The following is a 19,777-nucleotide window of genomic DNA, read 5'->3' as shown; positions in this document are numbered from 1 at the left end:
TTTCTGCACAATTGGGCTGCTTTTCTTTTTTTTCTTTTTTAAGTTCAAATACTTTTTGGATTTCCCCCCTGTAAGGCCTTGTTACAGTAACCATTTCAAGTGAGGGGCCCTTTGCAGATATCAATGAATGTCTTGGAGCTTGTTTTTGTTTTTAAAAACATGTTTCTTTCAGGCTTAAAGTTTGGTGGGGCGGGGGTGCTTTCTAGAAAAAGTGCCCCGTGGCCTTCAACCAACTCCTGGGCCATATTTAAACTGGCCTATAGTGTTCCACCAACTCCAGCGGTTATATTTAAACTGTCCAATAGCATGTGCGAACTCCTTTCATTTCATATTAATCAGAACTCACCATCCTCACCCACCCACCTCCCTTACTATGGGTGCAACCCCATCAAAATTAACCCTATGGCAACAAGGGTGAGTAATCACAGTCACCCTGGCTATTCAGTGTGTGGGGGGGGGGGAGGGGTTAAACCCATTCAGTTCAACAGAATAAGTCAGCTCTATTGTACTCAACCACATGTCTGAACCATCCCTGTTTGTTTTATTGTAAACACATTTTTAGGATATTTTTCCCCCTCCCACAACATACATTTCAGCTTTTTTTTTGCTGTAAATGGGTCTCTCTTACACAAAAGACACAAGTTCTCACAAACAATTTTTTTTTTATTTAAAAGACATACAGCTCCTTGAAAACAAAACAAGATGCTCCATTAAAAAAAGAAAGAAAGAAAAAAAACTTTAAGCTCCCTTAAGGGCCAGAGACCTTTTAACAAAAATACAGATAGTCACAAAGCCCTTTTCAATAGATTTTTTTTTTAAATTTACAGCTACCCAGTTTTATATCGCATGTTTGGCCCCTCACCATTTTCTAACTTAATCCTTTTAGATTTCTTACAAATAGGCTTTTTCTTAAGCAGGGTTCTGTAACTTTTTGTGCGGACGGTCAATATAACGCTCTAAGCAGGCATCTTCCGGTTTGGTCATTTTCTTTAAAACATGGTCAGGGTCTCCACTGAATTGCACAGCATTTATCAAGGTCACCCCTTGTGCTAAATGTTCTTGGGTTAGGCACAGACATTGCATAGCATAACCTATGGCAATAACAGTGTTTAATAAGCTTTCCAAGCACAGCTCAACACACAGGCCCCGGAGCTTGCAGTTTATATCCACTGAAGTCCAAGTCACACAGTCATGGTGCCGCTGGCCTGGTGCATCTATGACACAGCACTCACAATCTTCAAAAAGCTTTTCCCTAAGACAGTGATTAAGAACAGAATAAACAGCAACGCGTACAATAGTCCGCATGACTTTTTTACGCTCACAATGTGGCACTGGCTCAGTCAGTTCCATGCCACGCCTCCTCCTAAACTCCTCATAGCCGTCATCCTCGGAGTCCTCTTCAACATTTTGTATCGGCGTTGAGCAAAAACAAGGTGGGCCCGGTTCATCTTCGCTGCTTGGTGCAACGCTGTCCAGGGTCTCCGGGTCCTCTAGAAAGGCATTGTAGAACTGTCGAGAGATTTTTTTTTTTTTTTTTTTTTTTTTTGAAAAGAAACAGCGTAAGCACCCTGCCGCTTGGTTTTTGATTTACACAATCCCTGGTTCCTAGCCCCGTTACACCCCCAACCTCGACCATCACCTCTTAAGCATTCATTTACCTGAGTGTTGTCTCTTCCGTTCATCTTGTCCACTAGTGACTTCCCCGAGCTGCGATCACCTTCCTCCTCCAGGGGGGTGGACAACAAGAGGCCATCACGCTCATCGCGGGGCCCCACAAGCAGCTGTGTTTCAGGGTCCAGGGTATCCATCAATGGCTGGGCCAAAGGGCTCCCCTCAATCCCCCCCTCCTCCTCGGAACTGTCGCTGATGTAGCACTTTCTCCGCGGTTTGTCGAAGGTCCTCGGGGCTAAAACAAAGTCCGAAGTTCTCACGGGGGTGGTGAAGGAGTCCATGTTTCCACGATTTGTAAAACACGTGCTCTTGGTAAAAGACAGCCTCTTCCGCCCGACGCTGGGACTTATGGGGTGATGGTGCTGCACTCTGATTGGCAGAGGGGTCACATGCCCCTCTTTTGGGCAGTTCACCCCGTCCCCGAACATGCCCTATTTTGGTCAAATCTGGTCTCTGGGTGGCCTGATTGGTAGAGGTTGGTGGGAGGAGTCGTTAGAGGGGTCACATGCGAATCGTTTCCAGTCGGGTCACCCCACCCCGGAACTCATCCTGATTGGTCAAATCTCCTCTTGGGGAGGTCCTACAGGGGTGAAACCCCTCTTGATTGGTAGAGGGTTGGGAGCGGAGTCATTAGAGGGGTCACAAGTCCCACTTCCGGACGGGTCATCCCTGCCCCGGAACTCGCCCTGATTGGTCAAAGCTCCTCTTGGGGGAAGTCCTACAAGGGAAAAACCCCTCCTGATTGGTAGAGGGTGGGGGGAGGAGTTGTTAGAGGGGTCACAAGACCCACTTCAGAGAGGACACCCCACCCCGGAACTCACCCTGATTGGTCAAATTTCCTCTTGAGGGGAAGTCCTACAGGGGTGAAACATCTCCTGATTGGTAGAGGGCAGTGGGAGGAGTTGTTAGAGGGGTCACATGACATACCTTGCTTCCGGTCACGTGGCAGCCTTGACCCTGGAAGTAATACCCCATGTGGGGGGCGGGACTTCCGGTCAAGGGGCGGGGTCAAGGGGTGGGGTTAGGGTTTGATTGCTTCCGGCCATATGGCGGCCTTGACCCCGGAAGTAATACCCCAGATGGGGGTGGGACTTCCGATCAAGGGGGCGGGTCAAGGGGCAGGATCAAGGGGCGGGGTTAGGGTTTGATTGATAGTAGGGCCCCCTTGAGCTGGGGTCGGGGCTAAGGGTTCAAGGGGCGTGGTCAAGGGGTCAAGGGGTGGGGTTATGGTTTGATTGACAGTAGGGCCCTTATACTACTGTGCTACACTTAGGAAGAAAAACTGGCTTGGCAGCAGCTCTACTGAGAAGTATCTGGGAGCTCTGGTGGATCAAGTCCTCAACGTGAGTCAAGACTGCGAAGCTGTTGCCAAAAAAAGCAAATGCAGTGTCAGCCTGCATTAGCAGAGGCGCAGCATGCAAGTCACAGGCAGGGATAGCGCCGCTCTACTCGGCACTGGGTAGGCCTCCGCTGGAGGCCTGTGTCGATTTTGGTCACTAGTGTATGGAAAGGCTGTCGAAAAACTGGAAAGGAACCAGAGGTGAACAACAAAGATGATCAAAGGGATGGAATGCAGGCTATACGAGCTAAGGCTGAAGGAACGGAATATGTTTATGTAACCCTTCTGCCAGGTGGAGTCAGCAGCAACCAGGGCCAGGTTCGATATCTAGGGGTTCCTTTCCCAGTAACCTGGGAAAATTACACACCACCCCTGGGTGCCTCTGAGAGGCAATACTTCCCCTCTCACAAGCATAGAGTCTGAGTGTAGAAAAGAAACTTTTAATGAAAGGAGGGAAGTCACCCAACATTAGTTAGGGAAAATGCCACAAGCAGGATTTATAATCATAAAGCTGTGAGCAGGATGCCCATCCCAGAGTGCATGGGGCAGAGCCTTCCGCCTGATCTTGAGTCCAACAACCGAAAGTTCCTTTTCTGTGCCCCTCTCTGCTCCCTCACCACACCCCACTCACAGGGGTTGCCCTTGGTCAGAGAGGACCCCCAGGGTTCAGAGGTGCATCTGTGTGAGTTCACCTCCCACCCAGGGAAGAAGGCACCTGGCTTGCTTCAGCAGCTGAGCACTTGCTTTGGCTGGCTGCCCTGCCAGCTGCAGTTCCTCTCCCCTGGCTGTCCTGCCAGCCCCGGCTCCTCACTGCCTCACCAGCTGACTGTGAGTCCCCTTCTGCTGCTACTTGCCTTTCTGCTGCGACCTCTGCACATCAGTCTCTTCATAATTTTGAGCTCTTTGCAGACTGGGAAGAAACTGCCTCACCTCAAGTGATTTTGTTCTGATTGAATATTTAAAACAATAAAGAGGTTTCTAATGAAGCCTATATAGCTCTTTATTTGAACAGTGGGGAGGAACAGACTAAACCAGTCTGGAAAGGACCACACACCTCCTGGCTAGAACACCTGTCTCCCACCCCTCTTACTTCCACAGGCCTCTGGCATTCAAGCCCCTGGCTTAACAAGGTCCTTTCAGCTGAGGATGACCCCCTCATTTGGGACAGGTTAAGCACAGTTCTGCTCCCCTATATTCACAATAACACCAAAATTGGTAACAGCATTTCACTACCCCTGCATTCAGTACTAAGGTGATTTGTAACCCAGCACCAGCCAAAGTTGATCACTTTGAGCAACACACCACTCTATCTGCTGGATAACTAAGCAGAGTAGGTATGTTCATGTAAATACAGTTTGCTCTTGAAGTCTCTCCCTCTCCCAGCTAGTTGTCAGGGAAGAATTCAGCAGACCCTGCTTACATTTAGTTTGGAAAAGAGAAGATTAAGGGAGGACATTATAGCAGTCCTCAAATACTTGAAAGGCTGCCATAAAAAAGATGGAGAAAAGTTGTCCTCTCTTGCCACAGAGGGCAGGACAAGAGGCAATGGATTCAAACTACAGCAGAGCAGATTTAGAAGAAATCTCAGGAAAAACTCTGTACCTGTAAGAACAGCAGGACAATGGAACAGACTGCCTAGGAAGGTTGTGGAAGCTCCTTCCCTGAAGGTTTTCAAGAGGAGGCTGGAGCCATCTGTCTTGGGTGGTTTAGATACAACTCTTGCATCTTGGCAGGGGATTAGACTAGATGACCCTTGTGGACCCTCCTAACCCTATGATTCTAAATTGGTAGAATTTTTCTACCTTGTTCCCTGCAACTCAAGCAGGTGGGTCTGGAGTGAGAGGTTCCTCCCAAACCTAGGGGGTGTGTGATGCTCACAGTTGGAACATTCACATAACCCTTTTTTAGACATGCACTCACTCAGAACTCAGTAAATACCCAGGGTGCAAACACAACAGGGATGACTCCGCTCCATGGTTATTGGAAATGAAGCCACTGAACAGCAACAAGATGCTTTCAAAGGGCTGCAGCCAGTGGGCTGAAGCTGGCGGTTGACATGGTGTAGTGAACACACTGAAACACCAGGGAATGAGCCACTCTCCAGACATCACTGTAACAACGTCATTAGGCCAGAGCCAGTGAGATTGTGCCTGAAAAAGCTATTTTTAAGATTGGTTATTTTTCAACAAATAGGTGTTTAGGCACCTAACTTCTATTAATCACCATGAAAATTAGGCATCTAAATACCTTAGAGGCTCTGGGCTTTGGTCTCTCTGCCCCAGTTTCTCATCTGTGCTCTGGGGATAATAGCTCTGCTCTGCCTCCTGGGAACATGTGAGGACAAACCTGTTAGAGATCGTGAGGTGCTCAGGGACTGGTGCCGGAAAAGGACTCTCGACAGATAATGCTGTGAGTTTAAGCAGCACATTTCCAGCTGAAGATCCCACCCCTACAAGACAACAGACATTCCCAGTGAGAGTCACTGCCATGCCGAGGGGGTGGGGTGAATAGGACCCCTGTCTGTACCACCTCCTGGGAGTCAAATCCCCAGGGCTCAGGTGGGTGAAGGGGCAACCTGGCTGCCAGGCTCACTCACTCCCCTCCCTCTCCACAGAGATCCGGGAAGCCTTCAAAGTGTTTGACCGGGATGGGAATGGCTTCATCTCTAAGCAGGAGCTGGGCACAGCCATGCGCTCTCTGGGCTACATGCCCAATGAGGTGGAGCTGGAGGTCATCATCCAGCGGCTGGACATGGATGGTAAGTCTCACCTCTCCTGTCTCTTCTGCCCCTGGGTGTGGCACTGACCCTCAGACCCTAGGACCTTCCTGGGACCCACCCCTGTGACAGGCCTGCCCCTCATTCCCTTGAGACTTCTCCCACATTCCTTCCTACTCCATCCTCTCTCCCTCTTTCAGCCCCATCCCCTGTTCTCTTTGGAGGGCAATGTCTCTGGTCCCCAGCACCCCTGCTCTTAGTACATGGGGCTAGGCATGGACCTGGTGTGCAAAGCAGAAAGCCCAGCAGGGGAGGCAGCAAACCAGGCCTGTCACAAGAGGCCAGCACTTCCCCAGGAGTGAGCATGGCTGGACTGGGAGAGGGTGTGGCCAGGGAGGCTAGGGGACGCCCTCCCAGGGACAGGGATGGCAGAAACACTGCCTGCCTCCTGGGGGTGACTCCCCCCTTCCTGGATGCTATCTTCCTGTGTCCGTGGGGTGACTCCAGCCCAGAGGAGCAGAGATGGCAGGGCCAGGAAAGCCCTCCTGGGTAGCCCATTCTGACTCCCTATCCAGGCAGGACATCTCACTGCCTCGCTGGGGTCTGGGTACCTGCAGCATCTCAGCCAGCAGGGAGAGTCACAGACCACAGAAATGGAGTCACAGGTGCTGGAACTAGGGATTCTGGGGAGGCTGCTGCACCTCCTGGCTTGCAGTGGTTTCCATTATATCCAGGGTTTACAGTTTGGTTCCAGGGCTCTCAGCCCCCCTCTATACAAATTGTTCCAGCCCCCCTGTGTGGGATCGCAATCTACCCAGCTCAGCCTGCTCCCCATGACCCCATACTGTCACAATCCCATTACCCCAAGCAAACCCCACTCTGCCAGAGTGTCCCTTTGCTCTCTCCACTGAATTCCTCACTCCCTCTCCTACCATTGCTGTCGTCTCTCTCCGGTTAGCTTTCTTTCACATTGTCTTTCTCATTTTGGGTTTCTCTCCAGCTCCCTCTCCCACCACCTCTTCATCTTTCACTTTATCTCAGCCCCAACCCCTCCCCCCCCCCATTCACTGGCTCCATCTCTCATGGCTCCCTGGCCACCTCTCAGGGTCCCTCATTACCCCCCCCCCCCCGCCAAGTAACTCTCATTGACACATACCCTGCAGCGGGTAATTGTACCCCTTATCATTCTCCTCCTCCTTTATCTCTCTCCCTCTCTCCTGTGCTGCTCCATTCTGTCTTCCTGCACTCCGCTGTCTCGCTGGTGTGACTCTGATGCAAGCCACATTGCCAAAGCGATCACAGATTTGATGTTGCCAGCTATCAAGAATATTTTCTTTGGGAATGGATCTAATCTCTCTGCTGTAAAAGGCAACAGCTCAATGAAATATGCTCAGGTGTGTGAGTGTGACTGCAACTGTCCGAGTATGGGATGGATATGCTGCCAGAGCTACCTTCCTCCGTAGCCCCTCACGCTGCCTCTGCCCTCTGCCGCAGCAGAGATGGAGCTATGCTGTCAGCTCGCCAGCTCCTGTCTTGGAGGACCTGGGCCAGTGGGAAAGGAAATGCAGCTGATCCACATTCCAGGGGCTGCTCCTTTTCTCTAGTTAGTTTCCATTTTTGCTGCCATCTCCTCATTGCAAGCACCTGATCCTTCTTGCCCTGTTACATTTTAAACATTTGTTAAAAAGGTGGACGGCAGCTGGTTATAGGCCCAGTATTTAGATTTGTGTGAGACGTGGAAATGTGTGTACCGCAGTGCCTTCCGGGACGTGCCCATCACAGGAAAAGCAGCCTACTACTGCTACCAGGTGACGATATCGCTCCTTTAGTTCAAGCGACGGAGCGCTAATCTGAAGGCTTAGGGTTCAAACCCCCTGCTGAGCCCTGTACAGGGCTCTTCCATCCATAGGAATTTTTTTTACTGAAAGCAGTTTTAAATGACACCTTCCCCTGCAGCATGGGGAACAAAAACATCACAGTGCTATGGTCAGCCCCAGAAGTGAAATTGACCAGCCGACAGTCATTTCGCTGTCAAAGCTGAGTGCAGTGAAAAAATAAGCAACATGAACAGTGAACAATAAATTAGATTTCAATAAACCCTTTCAGATTTAATCATCTAAAGTGCTCTTGGTAACAAGGATATGAGGAAAACGCAAATATCTGTGTGCGTGCACGTGGACGGTGCCCATTTAGGGAGTCAGCCAGCGTAACATTGGAACCAGAGTGCATTTTGATCTCGGTTTCCTGTGACACCATCTCTCCCTCCCACACCTCTCAAACTGGACCCGGAGTGGAGTCAGCAGTCCCTCCTGTGACAGGAGAGTCCAGGCCAGGACATCGGGAGACCCTGTGTGGCGACCCTGGGCAGTGTGGGCTGGGAGGTGCAGAACCAGAGAGAACTCCAGTGGGTGTCTGTGCCCAGCAGCCTTGTAAAAGAATTCCCTTGAACTCATTACAGTTAAGTCCTGTCTCTTCTGCCATGAAGGATCCATTACTTTCCCTTATCTAACTGGTTGTTATCAGAACCCCTGGCACCAGACAGCACTGTGTCATGAGTCTGGGCTTGCTTTATGGATGAGCCTTTGCCCTCCCTCCCAGTCTCACTGTGACCTCCTCCCCTCCAGACTATTCACCATGCTGCCTCTCAGGCCACCTTCATCCTTCCCAGAAACCCTCATCAGCTCCCTTTAGTGCAACAGACTCAGCGTCTCCCAAGCCCTGTGGCACCTCCTACATCTCTGACCTTGTCTTCTGCTTTCCAAGCCACTCCCAGGTCTCCTCCCAATCCCCTCACCTTCCTGCCCACCTTCTACCCTGCTGCCCTGTAACCTTGGCAGGGCCTCTCACCATGAACCTCTCACCTACTTCAAGTCTCCCCCTAAAACCCACCTCTTCCAAAAATACTTCCCCCTCCCTCTCCTCCTGGGCCATTGCTTCTCTCATCTGTGTTAGGAGGGGTAGAGAATATCTCTGCCTTTGTAAGGAGCTGGGTACCTCTACAATGCACTATAAATACTTAGTATAAATATTCATCATCATCATCATCATCATGTCGGCTGTGATGATATGTGAGCTTTGTTTAGTGGAATTTAACATTCTGGTGTGACTACTAATTTGCAGCCTGTTTCTCAAAGGCTGGGAAGAGCTAGGTGTCAAGGCCCCAGCTCAGCTCTGCTGCACTGGCTTTGATCGGCTCTGCTTCTGTCAGTGCAGCCTCGTGGGCAGCGGTATGATCGCAGATGGTATCATGTAGCCCAGTGAGAGCTGGAGGGGATCAGAGAGCCTTAGGCCTGAGATCCAGAACTGCTGGATTTGTTTCCTTGCAATAGATGATAATGTTACCAAGACCAACAGCAACATAAAGACTGCTAGCGAGATGTATGCCTATTGCATATATACCACACCCTGGCAAGTAAATAAAGGAGGGACTTGGGGTGAGAGTCTGTGCTGGGCCTTCAGAAGGGGCATCCAAGATGGCTTTGAGGTTCTGGGCTGCTCCAGGGGCTCTGTGGCCCCCACCAGAAATTAGAGCAGCCCAAGGGGTGCTCTAATTTATGGAACCCTCCCAAGTGCTGCCTATGCAGTGCCTGCAGCAGAGCAGAATCCTTATGGAGGGGTGAGCTATGGAGATGCTCCCTCCATGCCAGGGCTTGCAATGGGCACTGTATAAGGCTGGGTATGGCAACTCTGCACCATCCCTGCATTGCAGGCCTCCTCCCCCAGCCCCTTGCTGCACAGTTTCATCCCCTATGCATCAGCACAGCAGCATTTAGACACTGGGGCAAGAGACCGAATCAGTCCCTTTGTTTTTCCACAAAATGGGCTGGACTTTGGACTCGCTGACATGGGTATTATCTGGAGCAGCTCCACAGAGTGATGGAGATCAGAGATGGGTCTACAGTCATTTGATCACTTTAAAATCTGCACCTGTCGCTCTTTTACTGATCTCGGACCTTAAACAGCATGTTAATTTATTGGACGGTGGGGGGTTCCTAACTTTAAAAAGCCCTTCAGGCAAAACTGCCAGGTCACCATCTCCCTCCATCATTAATTTTTAGTGCCAGCACTGGAGACCAAAGTTCTCTTTATTCACAGGACAGGTACAGAACAGACAAATGCAGGGCAAGCACCCCTCTGCCCTACCCCACCAATGTGGGTCAGCCCTGCCCTGTAGGGGTCCAGTCCTGGGAGAGAGGGAAGTTCAGTCTCCAAACATCATTCTCTCCCTGCTCAGAATGCCATCAACAAGGCCAATTAAGCCAGTTGTGGAGGTGGTTTTGTGAGATCCCAACTCATTTCACATAGGCCCCCTCCAAAGCCCCCCCCCCAAGCCAGCCACCCTGCCCCCTATCCGCAAGGTCTTTGTCCAGTGGGACAGACTTGTCACAAAGCTTTGTTTGTGGTGATGCATGGCCCCTTGAGCACTGGAGAGCTAGGCCTGCTGGTATAGAACAGACACCTGATTCCAGAGAGGGCAGCTGCTCCATTTCCAACACCCACCAGCCTCTTTAAAGGCTTCCCGACCATGTGGAAGAGGACCATGCTCAGGAAGCGTGGCACTGGTCTGCCATGCCTGATTCCCGCCCCCCCACACACACACACAACCTGGGAATGTTCCTGGCCCCCTGAGATAGGTTCGGAAATTGAACTCCCTGCATTTGCGGTGTTCTGTTTCCTGCCTCATCGGGCTTGTACAGGGATTGAGAGGTTCCCTTCACACTGGCTCTTTACTAAGAGGATGATTTAGAAAGATCATTTCAGCCATGTGCACACAGACTGACTTTGTGGGGTATCCACACTCTTCCCTCCTGCACCCTGTGCTCCTCCCTCCAAGTTCCATGCAGGTTGCTACAATCGGGAGGGGATAGTTTTAAACACTGCTCTGTTCCTAGAAGACTCGGCCTCATTAGCTAACATCTTTCCTTTCTGGCCTGGTTAAACATACAGGTGTTCCAGCTTCCCATCCCCTTCTAGTAGCACTCCTCCCGCAGCATCCCTAGAGCTCGGCTGTCCCACCTTCCCTGGTAACCCCTCCCCAGGTTCTGATCCCCAGCTCACCACCGGCAATGTCACAGGAGCGCGCCATCTGCTCCAGGCTCTGCTCTCCAGCTCAGCCCTTTCCTTGTGTCTCAGAACCTCAGCAAGGAGGTGGGATCAGAGTTTCTTGTTGACCTTTGCTGGCAACGGTTCAGGGAGCCCTTCAATCTTTGGGTTTTTGTCTGAGTGTCCTCTTAGGGTCTGACCCTGCTGGCGGGCTGCAGTTCTGGGGAGGGCCCTGCTCTCAGTGACAGCTGAAGGAAGCTATCCGTATAAAGGAGAGAATTAATGCTGGCATCCCCTAATAATTTCCCAGAGGCTGCCAGCTCTGCTGGCACAGGCCCCAGATCTCTGGGATGGATATTAACGAGTCCCGGAAGGAGGCTGTAGCCCTGTCTTGCTGCCTACAAGTCTCCAGGATATTGGCCTTCCTGCTGCATGAGCCCACAAGCACATTCCCCTAATAGGACCTCCATACCTGCTTGCTCTGTGGCAGCGGGGGGAGAGCCAATCAGAGGCTTTTGCACAGTTACTGTGACTCTGAGACTCTAAGGCCAGAAGGAACCATCATGATCACCTAAATCTGACCTCCTGCATATCACAGGCCACAGAGCCCCACCCTCCCACTGCTGTAACAGACCCCTAACCTCTGGCTGAGTTACCGAAGTCCTCAAATCATGATTTAAAGACTTCACATTACAGAGAGTTCACCATTTACACTGGTTTTAAACCTGCAAGTGACCCATGCCCCAGAGGAAGGCAAAAAAACATCAGGGTCTCTGCCAGTCTGATCCAGTGCCTGTGTCCTGGGGACATGTCTAAAGTACAGGCAGGTAGGAGAGCTACAGAAATGATCAAAGGTTTAGCAAACCTGACATGTGAGCGAAGGTTTAAAAATGGGCTGTGTTTAGTCTGGAGAAAAGAGGACTGAGGAGGGACCTGATAACATTCTTCAAATAAGTTAAGGGCTGTTAAAAAGAGGATAAGCTATTACCAGCAGGAGAGTGGGGTGGGGGGAGGTATTTTTTCATGCTTTGTGTGTATAAAAAGATCTTCTACACTTTCCACAATATGCATTCGATGAAGTGAGCTGTAGCTCACGAAAGCTTATGCTCAAATAAATTGGTTAGTCTCTAAGGTGCCACAAGTACTCCTTTCCTTTTTGCGAATACAGACTAACACGGCTGTTACTCTAAAAAGAGGATGGCGATCAAGTGTTCTCACAAGATGAGCAGAGGGTCATCTCCAGCTGAGATCATTCCCTATCTCCTCTGCTCATGTCTCTCTCACTTGGGTTGTTCTCTCTTCCTTTTTCTCTGTCCTCTTTATCTCTCTCTCTCTCTCCTTCACCCCATTCTGTTTCCCTCCCATCTTTCTGCCTGTCATCTCTTAACATCTCCTCTGCATCACGCTCTCTCCTTCTCGCTTACCCTTCGAGCCACATGATAGGCAAGAGCTCATGCTCACACGAACTCACCAGGTGCTGAGGGTTTAATCCATAGTGCCTGTGTGGCTCACACTATCCCTGCCTCTGTCCCCCAGGCCACCTGCCCCTCCCAGCTGCCACAGATCTTGCTATGCAATGGCATGGATGCTCTGTGCTGTGCTGATCAGTGGGGGACTCCCTAGCACCAACCCAGAGACTGTATCTGGCCCGTTAACAGGGCTGCATTTGGAAATCAGTGTTTGGCCCAAGCAGCCCACCCTCCTGGGTGAACTGTGCAAGAGAGCATTCCCACGCACCGCGTCCTCTGAGCCGGGCGACAGGGGGCACAAAAGCCACTGGGCAGAGTTCCGGCTCGTCAGAACTTCAGAGCTGTTTGAAGGGTTCAAAACTGACCCATTTTTCATCTATGCAAAATGTTGTATTTATTTTAAATTGAATATTGAAAACACCACAGACATGGTTATCAAAAAATTAATCTTTGGTAAAACATTTCGACCCAAAATATCGGGGAGGAGGGACGGGCAGGAGCTTTTTTGAAAACAAACCCCAGAAGATTTACTTCCGATTGTAAGCGCTTGGGGCAGGGACTGCCCTTTGCTCTGGGTCTGACCAACGCTTCGCACATCGGGGGCCAGGCCAGGGCCGGGGCTCTGAGATGCTACCTCAACACAAATAATAGTTTGACAGTGTCAATAATTTTTCTTGAAAAAACGACTCAATCCGGGAAAAGTGCCAGTTTTTCATTGAAAATTAACCTTTCTGTTCAAACCGTGCCAACCTCTCGCCCGCCCAAATCTCACTGCCCGTCTCCGGCTGGGCTCCTGCCTCGCAGCCCCCGGGCTGCCCCCACAGAGTGCTTGTTGGCTGTTGAGCCCTGAGCTCCTCGCTCTTTCATCCAAGTTCAGCATATTTTCTTTAGGACACACGATCTGCTGCCTTTCTGCAAGTCCCTGTCTCCACTGCTCCCAGCCCTGGGCCTGATTCTCACCAACACCAGCACCGAGTGGGTGGGAAAAGCTACTCAGTCTGACCGGGAGCATTTCATGCCCCTTTGCACAGGTCTAGGTGTTGGGCAATGCAAATCAGGCCCTCGTTTCCACGTACCCCAGCATCTCTCTCTGCTCAGGACCAGTCTCCCCTGCCCCCACACCTGATTCTCTTGCAATTTCCTTTTATCCCATTCTCCCTTTACCACCCTCTGTCTCTCTCCTCTTCAGTCCCTCATCCATAGCTATTGGGTCCCATAGGACTTGTGGTGGGGGAGGGGCTGGGGAGGGATTTGGCCTGTTCCCATTTTCCCACAGGCCTCTAGTGCTGGTGCCCCCTGCTGGTGGTTCATGGGAAGAGACAGCACTGAGGGGGCAGGGGTGGATCTCTCCATCGAGGCCTGGGGAACGGGCAGGATGCCCCCCAGCGAATCACACTGGCCATGTCCCCATGCCAGAGATGGAGCCCCTGGATCAGCAGCCCCAGGAGGTCTCTGATTGCCACCCCCCAGAGCAAACCATTAGCATGGGTCAGAAAACAGGGGACCCCTCCCCCTCTCCCTCTCCCCTACCCCCCGACAGTTTGACAACATGGGAAAATCGTTTTGTCGATGTTCTCAGCAGGAAATTCAACTTTTAATTGAAAACAATGTTCCAGTTTGGGCTGAAATCAGTTTGGGTTTGGCTGGAAAACGTATACACACGGCACCAAAGGGGGAGAGAAGATAGAGTTCCAATGAGTGTCCCACCTGCACCAGGGGAGGTAACTTGTGCCTCTTTCTTTCCCAGGGGACGGGCAGGTGGATTTTGAGGAGTTTGTGACGTTACTGGGGCCCAAGCTCTCCACCTCGGGGATCCCTGAGAAGTTCCATGGCACAGACTTCGACACCGTCTTCTGGAAGGTAGCTGGTGCCCCATCCATGGTCCTCTCCACACCCTGCCTTCGCCCTGACGCCTCCACTTAGATCCCCAAACCTGGGGTGGGAGAATCATGGACACAGAGGGAGAGCAGATCCCAAAGTTACTCCAGGCCTAGAAGTACAGACTGCTCCCTGTTCTCCCCCCAGGTCCCTGGGGATCTGCCATGGAAGGAGCAGCCAGTGCTGGGGGCGGGGCAGATGCACCATACAGAGGAGAGAACCTGGTAGGACAGCACCCATGGAAGTTCCTCATTTACGGGGGCCCCAGCAAACAGCCACTGCCTGTACCAACCACAGCAGGCTCCGATGTGGACCCTCTCTATTCCAAAGAGCACCGAGGGGCAGCTGAGGGGGTCCATGCGATCAGGGAGGCCGACAGCCCGAGGGGGCGAGGAGGGATAAAGGGAACGCGGCCGGAGGCAGGACGTGCCCAAGGAATGCTCATGTGCCTCCCTGGGGAGCCGACGCTGACCCCGCTGCTCCCACCCTGCCCGTGGTGCCGGCAGCATGGACACGCCGCAGCCTTGTGCCCCACAAGGTGTGTGACCGCCCTGGCCCCTCAGCTCCACGCACCTGGACCCTCAACAGCCAGCTCCCCCCTGCATACACCAGCCGCTGGCGGCCAGCGTCAGCGCATCGTCCACACCCCGGATGCGCCCTGTTACGGCAGCGCGCTCCGCAGACTCTGCCGTGACTGCCCCGTCCACGCCTGGTCATAGGGAGCCCCTAGTGGTGACACGGGGCGGCACGGGTTGTGTTTCACAGACGCTGCACTGACAACTGCCATAAGCCCAGCCAGAGAGCCCCCACAAAGAGCACTGACCCCCCACCCCACGCCCCCCACCAACGAGCCCACCCCCACCCACCCCAGCACCTGCGTCTGCTACAAACCCCACTTGCTGTTCTTGGAAGGGATCCTGGGAGTGGGAGGGAGTTGGCCTTGACCCCGCCTCCTTTCTGGAAAGCCACACCTCCATTCTGTAACCAGAGAAGTGAAGGAGCAAGCCCTGGGACCGCCTCACGCCCACACCTCCCTTGCTCAGGAGAGAAGCATCTTAGGGGCAGGGCCGGCTCCAGGCACCGGGGTTCCAAGCGGGTGCATGGGGCGGCAGTCAGGAAGGGGCGGCAGAGTTTCCGCGGCCGAGGCAATTCGGATGCAGCTTCTCTCTCTCCTGCCGGCCGTGGCGGCAACAGGCTTTTTCACTGCTTGGGGCGGCAAAAACGGTAGAGCCGGCCCTGCTTAGGGGAGCCTCTTCTTTAATGTGGCTTAGCTTTGTTTTGACATGAGCAGCTGTCACTTGCTGCCTCTGGATCAACCCCACCTTTGGCCCAGCCCCGTTGGTCTCAGGGGGGTTATGGAAGGGTACATCCTGGCCTCTTTCTGATTTGCACTGTTCCCCAGGAGCCCAATTTGCCCATCTTTAGCATCTCCAGGAGCCTCTCCTCGGGGTGGCTCATCAGCTCTCCTTGGACACATCACGCCTGGTGCACGCTCACACTGCAGAACCCAGGGCAAGGGTTAGTTTGCATTTTCCTGGTTGCGGGGTTTCCTCTTTGTGCTGCTTTAACTCCTAAAAAGGGGAGAGTCAGGGCCCAGATGGGAAAACTGGACTCAGGGCCCCTGACTCCAGCCCTATAGGAGCAAAGAGCTCCTAGTGTCAGTGTGACTAGGGGCAGGTGGGATGCGTTCTACCGCACAACAGTCCAGTGTTTGCTCCATCCTCCACTCTGGCAGCTGCCTATTTGTGACATTGCCATCATGCTTGTCAACCACCCTGTGGGCCTCCCCTGGCTCCCCTTCCGCCCCACTGCCCGCATGGGACTCAATGTGTCCCTGCCCTCAATGGTGAGGTCACATGACAGCCATGACACCACACATGCTGCATGGCGGCCAGGTTTTGGGGACCACGGCGCCAGGCCTGTGCTCTCTGGGTGCGACTGGCAACATGCCAGTCCCGTGCCCCGTGTGAGATCAGCGGCTGCTGCGCTGAGGCCATGCTCCCTGCATGACCAGAGGCCTGTGATGGTGACTGAGCAGTGACAGCCATGCCATGCGCTGCTCCCCATGGCACACAGCTGGAAATCACATGATGCCCAGGGGAGATCACGGGACATGGCGCGGTTCCTGCAATCCCCCCCTGAGGGGTCCGTGTGCTGTTTCCCCTCGCCACAGTGCGACATGCAGAAGCTGACCGTGGATGAGCTGAAGCGGTTGCTCTATGACACCTTCTGCGAACACCTGTCCATGAGGGACATTGAGAACATCATCATGACAGAGGAGGAAAGCCACATGGGCAATGCAGAGGAGTGCGCTGTCGACGTGGAGCGTAAGTGACTCTCCCCCAGCCCTGGCAGCTCCAGGCTGCCGCTCACTATTGGTCCCATAGTGCCTAGGAGCATGGCCCAAGCCCCATGGTGCTAGACTCCAAACAGACACGGAACTCGACATGCCCCAAGGAGCTTACAATCAGCATCCAGGAGCTTGCTGTCCATCTCTGGTGCTGCCTGGAGCAGCCAGACCATGGTAAGGAGCGAACCATACTTCAGTCCCTGATCCCCTGTCATCTGCCCTCATCAGCCACCTTGCCCCTACAGAGTTGTCTGAGGAAGCGGGGAGCAGGCGGGTGGGCTTGTTGTGATGCATCACGTGCGAATACAGGACACTGGGCTGTTCCTCTCCCCGCTGCCTGGCTCTGCCCCTCAGGTCAGGGGGCGACCCAGGAGCATGAGACGGTCAGGCCCTGCTTGGGTGAGGCTCCTTGGAGACCTTGGTTTTGCCCAGCGTTCTGAGCTACAGGCAGGTTTTGTGCAGTCTGAGTTGAATGGCCTTTTCACATCCGCCCTCAGGACCAGAACCAGCACCACCAGGGCAGAGGGGATGTTTACCTCCCCAAACACTCTTCAAGGGACCCCAAATTGTTGCTAGGAAGGCAGAGATAGATCCTAGGTTAACCCATACTAAGCAGAGCAAAGCAGCATCCTTTATAGAAATCACAGCAAAATACTGACAGAACCCAAATTTTACTTCTTTAAAACTCTTAAAATCCAAGATTTTCCAGGGGCCTGTCTAGCCCCCAATTCCTGCAAGTCTGTTTGGCTTTTAAATAGCACCATCAAGGGGCCCCACAATACCCCCTTCAAACACCTTCCACTGCCTCCCTGGTCTCCTTGCTGCCATAACCCTCTCCCCCAACACCTCTCTGGGATCTTTGTAATACTGAGCACCACCCAGTGCTTCTTCCCAGAGGTCCAGTGCCTGCCTTTGGGTCAGGGCTGGCCACAAGGGCTTGCTCCAGACCTATGTCTTCCAGGTTCCCCTCCCCAGGCTTCCCCATCAGCCTGCAGGAGCTATCCTATTCCCCACAGGTCTTACCACTCTCTGGTCCCAGACTGCTGAGCTCCTTTCCCTCTTTCCCTACAGCCCTTCCCCATGGCTGCAGGCTTCCTGTCTTTATAATCATCACCCAGTTCCTTCCCCAGCTGGGTTTCACCCTTAATAAGGCCTGGCCCACCCTCCAGGTGTAGCCAGGTTAATTACTTGGTCTCCTAGGCCCACATTCCCCCTTTTAGAACCAGGACGAGGTATACAACCTATCAGCCCAGGGAATAACAAAAATGATTGCAGCCCTGGAGAAAATCCCATACAAGGAGCGATTGAAAGGATCTTGGGCTGTTTAGTTTAGAGAGGAGACAAATAAGAGGGACCATGGCAGAAGCTAATGTCTAGAAGGACAGCTGACCTGTTCCACCCCAGAGATGGCTGCATTTTGATAATGGTAGGGTAAGGTCTTATCATGCAGCAATGTAATTGCCTAAGGGAATTAAAGTGCACTTACTGATTTCTAACTGTACACTCCTCTCTCATTAGGGGATTCCCTGCACTCTGACTGGCTGAGGAGTTCTGAGTTGTATGAGTGTAGAGTTATTTATCAGTCACAGTACAGTATGCAAATCCCAGTGTTCTGATTGCCTAACAATGCCGTGACTGTCAGCCAATAACCGCATAGGGCTTTGTACTATCGTGAGTACATATATTACAATTATGCAAATATATCTGCTCTGATTGGCTGCAGTAAATCCCTCTGCATTGCCTGGCTACTGCTCTCAATGTGAGGCCCTCAGATATGGCTGATTAATATGTGGCTCACCCCTCCGCACCCTATTCACCAGCACACCCAAGAGAATGTCAAGTCCTCACATTCTGGACATGTACACATGGAAGCTTCTGAGCTCCCCGTATTCGAAACACATCTCATGGAGGTCACCACCTTCTGCCCATATATACTTCATGTTACAGACATGTCACCCTGGCTAGTCACATGTACACCACCGAGGTCACAATTCCATACAGAATCCACACACGGTGGACATCGCTGCATTCTATGCACATGTGGCTGGTAGAGATCATTGTGTTCTGTGCACACGTGGCTGGTGGAGATCACCATGTTCCATGTCACTGTGTTTCACACCCACATGAACTGTGAACGTTGCTGCCCCACTAAGGCTGATTTAGTGAAAGCAGCACAGTCTCTAGGTCATCCACTGCAGAGACCATTGGGATCTTTTGCATCTAGAACATGGTGACTTTTTCAAGTACCCAACATCACAGGCCTTCTGGGTGAGGAAAGGCGCCTACATGCTGCCCGATGCCTCTCCCTGAGGAGCCAGCGACTGCACCAGCCAGAGAGACTGAGCCCTATTACTCCCTTTTTTAAAAATGTTAATTAAGAAAGTGACTGTTCTACTCTGCCTCTGGGCTGCTCAGAATGTTAATGCAGCAGGAGGCCACTTGGGTGCTTCGCAGGCCAGCTGCCGCTCTGCATGCCAAGTGGCAGAGCACCATGCCAGGGCTTCGCAGCAAAGCCACCTGGCATCAAGGAGGGAACCTTCACTGGGACTCCCGCACCTGCAGCATCCCAGGTAGGGGATGCCAGGGACTTCCTAGAAGGCAGGACTGCAAGCAGGGAGAGCAAATGGAAGGAAGCAGAAGGCTGCCTGAAGTCAGTGTGTGTGAAGGATGCGGATGAATCTTTGAGATGAACCTGGGACTGGGGGGTGACAGAAGACACCAAACTAACCTGCATCTCCCCTTCCTCCCTCTCCCTCTCTCCTCTCCTTTCCACCTGTAGCCTGCTCAAACCAGCAAATCCGACAGACGTGCGTCCGGAAGAGCCTCATCTGCGCCTTCGCCATCGCTTTCATCATCAGCGTCATGCTGATCGCCGCCAATCAGGTGCTGAGGAGCGGGATGAAGTAGCCCAGACAGACAGACAGACTGCTTAGCAGAAGAACAAAGACAGACAGACATATATAAATAAATATGTATATATATATATATATTATAGAATATATACACAAAGGGGGGAGGAAAAAACCAAACTATTCCTCCATGGAACGTGTCCTGTGCACACCCACCAACTCCTCACCCACATCCGCCCTTCCCCGAAATGGGGCCATCGTGTCTGCTGAGCACATGGGTTCCCCTGGGGCGGCTCCCACTCGCCTCGGGGCAAGAGAGGTCGCTCGGGCGCGCATGGCTGTTTGCGGAACGTTTAGGCTAAAACAAGTGCATGTACCGTGCATGGAGCCCCCCATCTGAGTGATGCAATAGCGTGTGCTTTCATAACCGGAGATTAGAGTCCTATCCGATATATAATATAT

The 19,777-nt window shown here is 52.4% G+C and overlaps 1 protein-coding gene across 1 annotated transcript in view; it reads left to right on the top strand.

Annotated features, from left to right (window-relative positions):
- The window catches only part of CABP7 (calcium binding protein 7), a 102,676-nt gene extending 83,303 nt beyond the window's left edge, over positions 1 to 19,373 (top strand). The window contains exons 2-5 of the mRNA XM_077835299.1: positions 5,625 to 5,768; positions 13,986 to 14,098; positions 16,290 to 16,443; positions 19,246 to 19,373. Of these exons, the coding sequence (XP_077691425.1) occupies positions 5,625 to 5,768; positions 13,986 to 14,098; positions 16,290 to 16,443; positions 19,246 to 19,373 (539 nt within the window). The remainder of the gene's footprint in view (positions 1 to 5,624; positions 5,769 to 13,985; positions 14,099 to 16,289; positions 16,444 to 19,245) is intronic.
- Positions 19,374 to 19,777: the final 404 nt, after the last annotated feature.

The sequence above is a fragment of the Eretmochelys imbricata genome, chromosome 15 (assembly GCF_965152235.1).
Source record: "Eretmochelys imbricata isolate rEreImb1 chromosome 15, rEreImb1.hap1, whole genome shotgun sequence".
In the NCBI taxonomy this organism is placed as follows: domain Eukaryota; kingdom Metazoa; phylum Chordata; order Testudines; family Cheloniidae; genus Eretmochelys; species Eretmochelys imbricata.
This window is presented reverse-complemented; position numbering and strand designations above follow the sequence as displayed.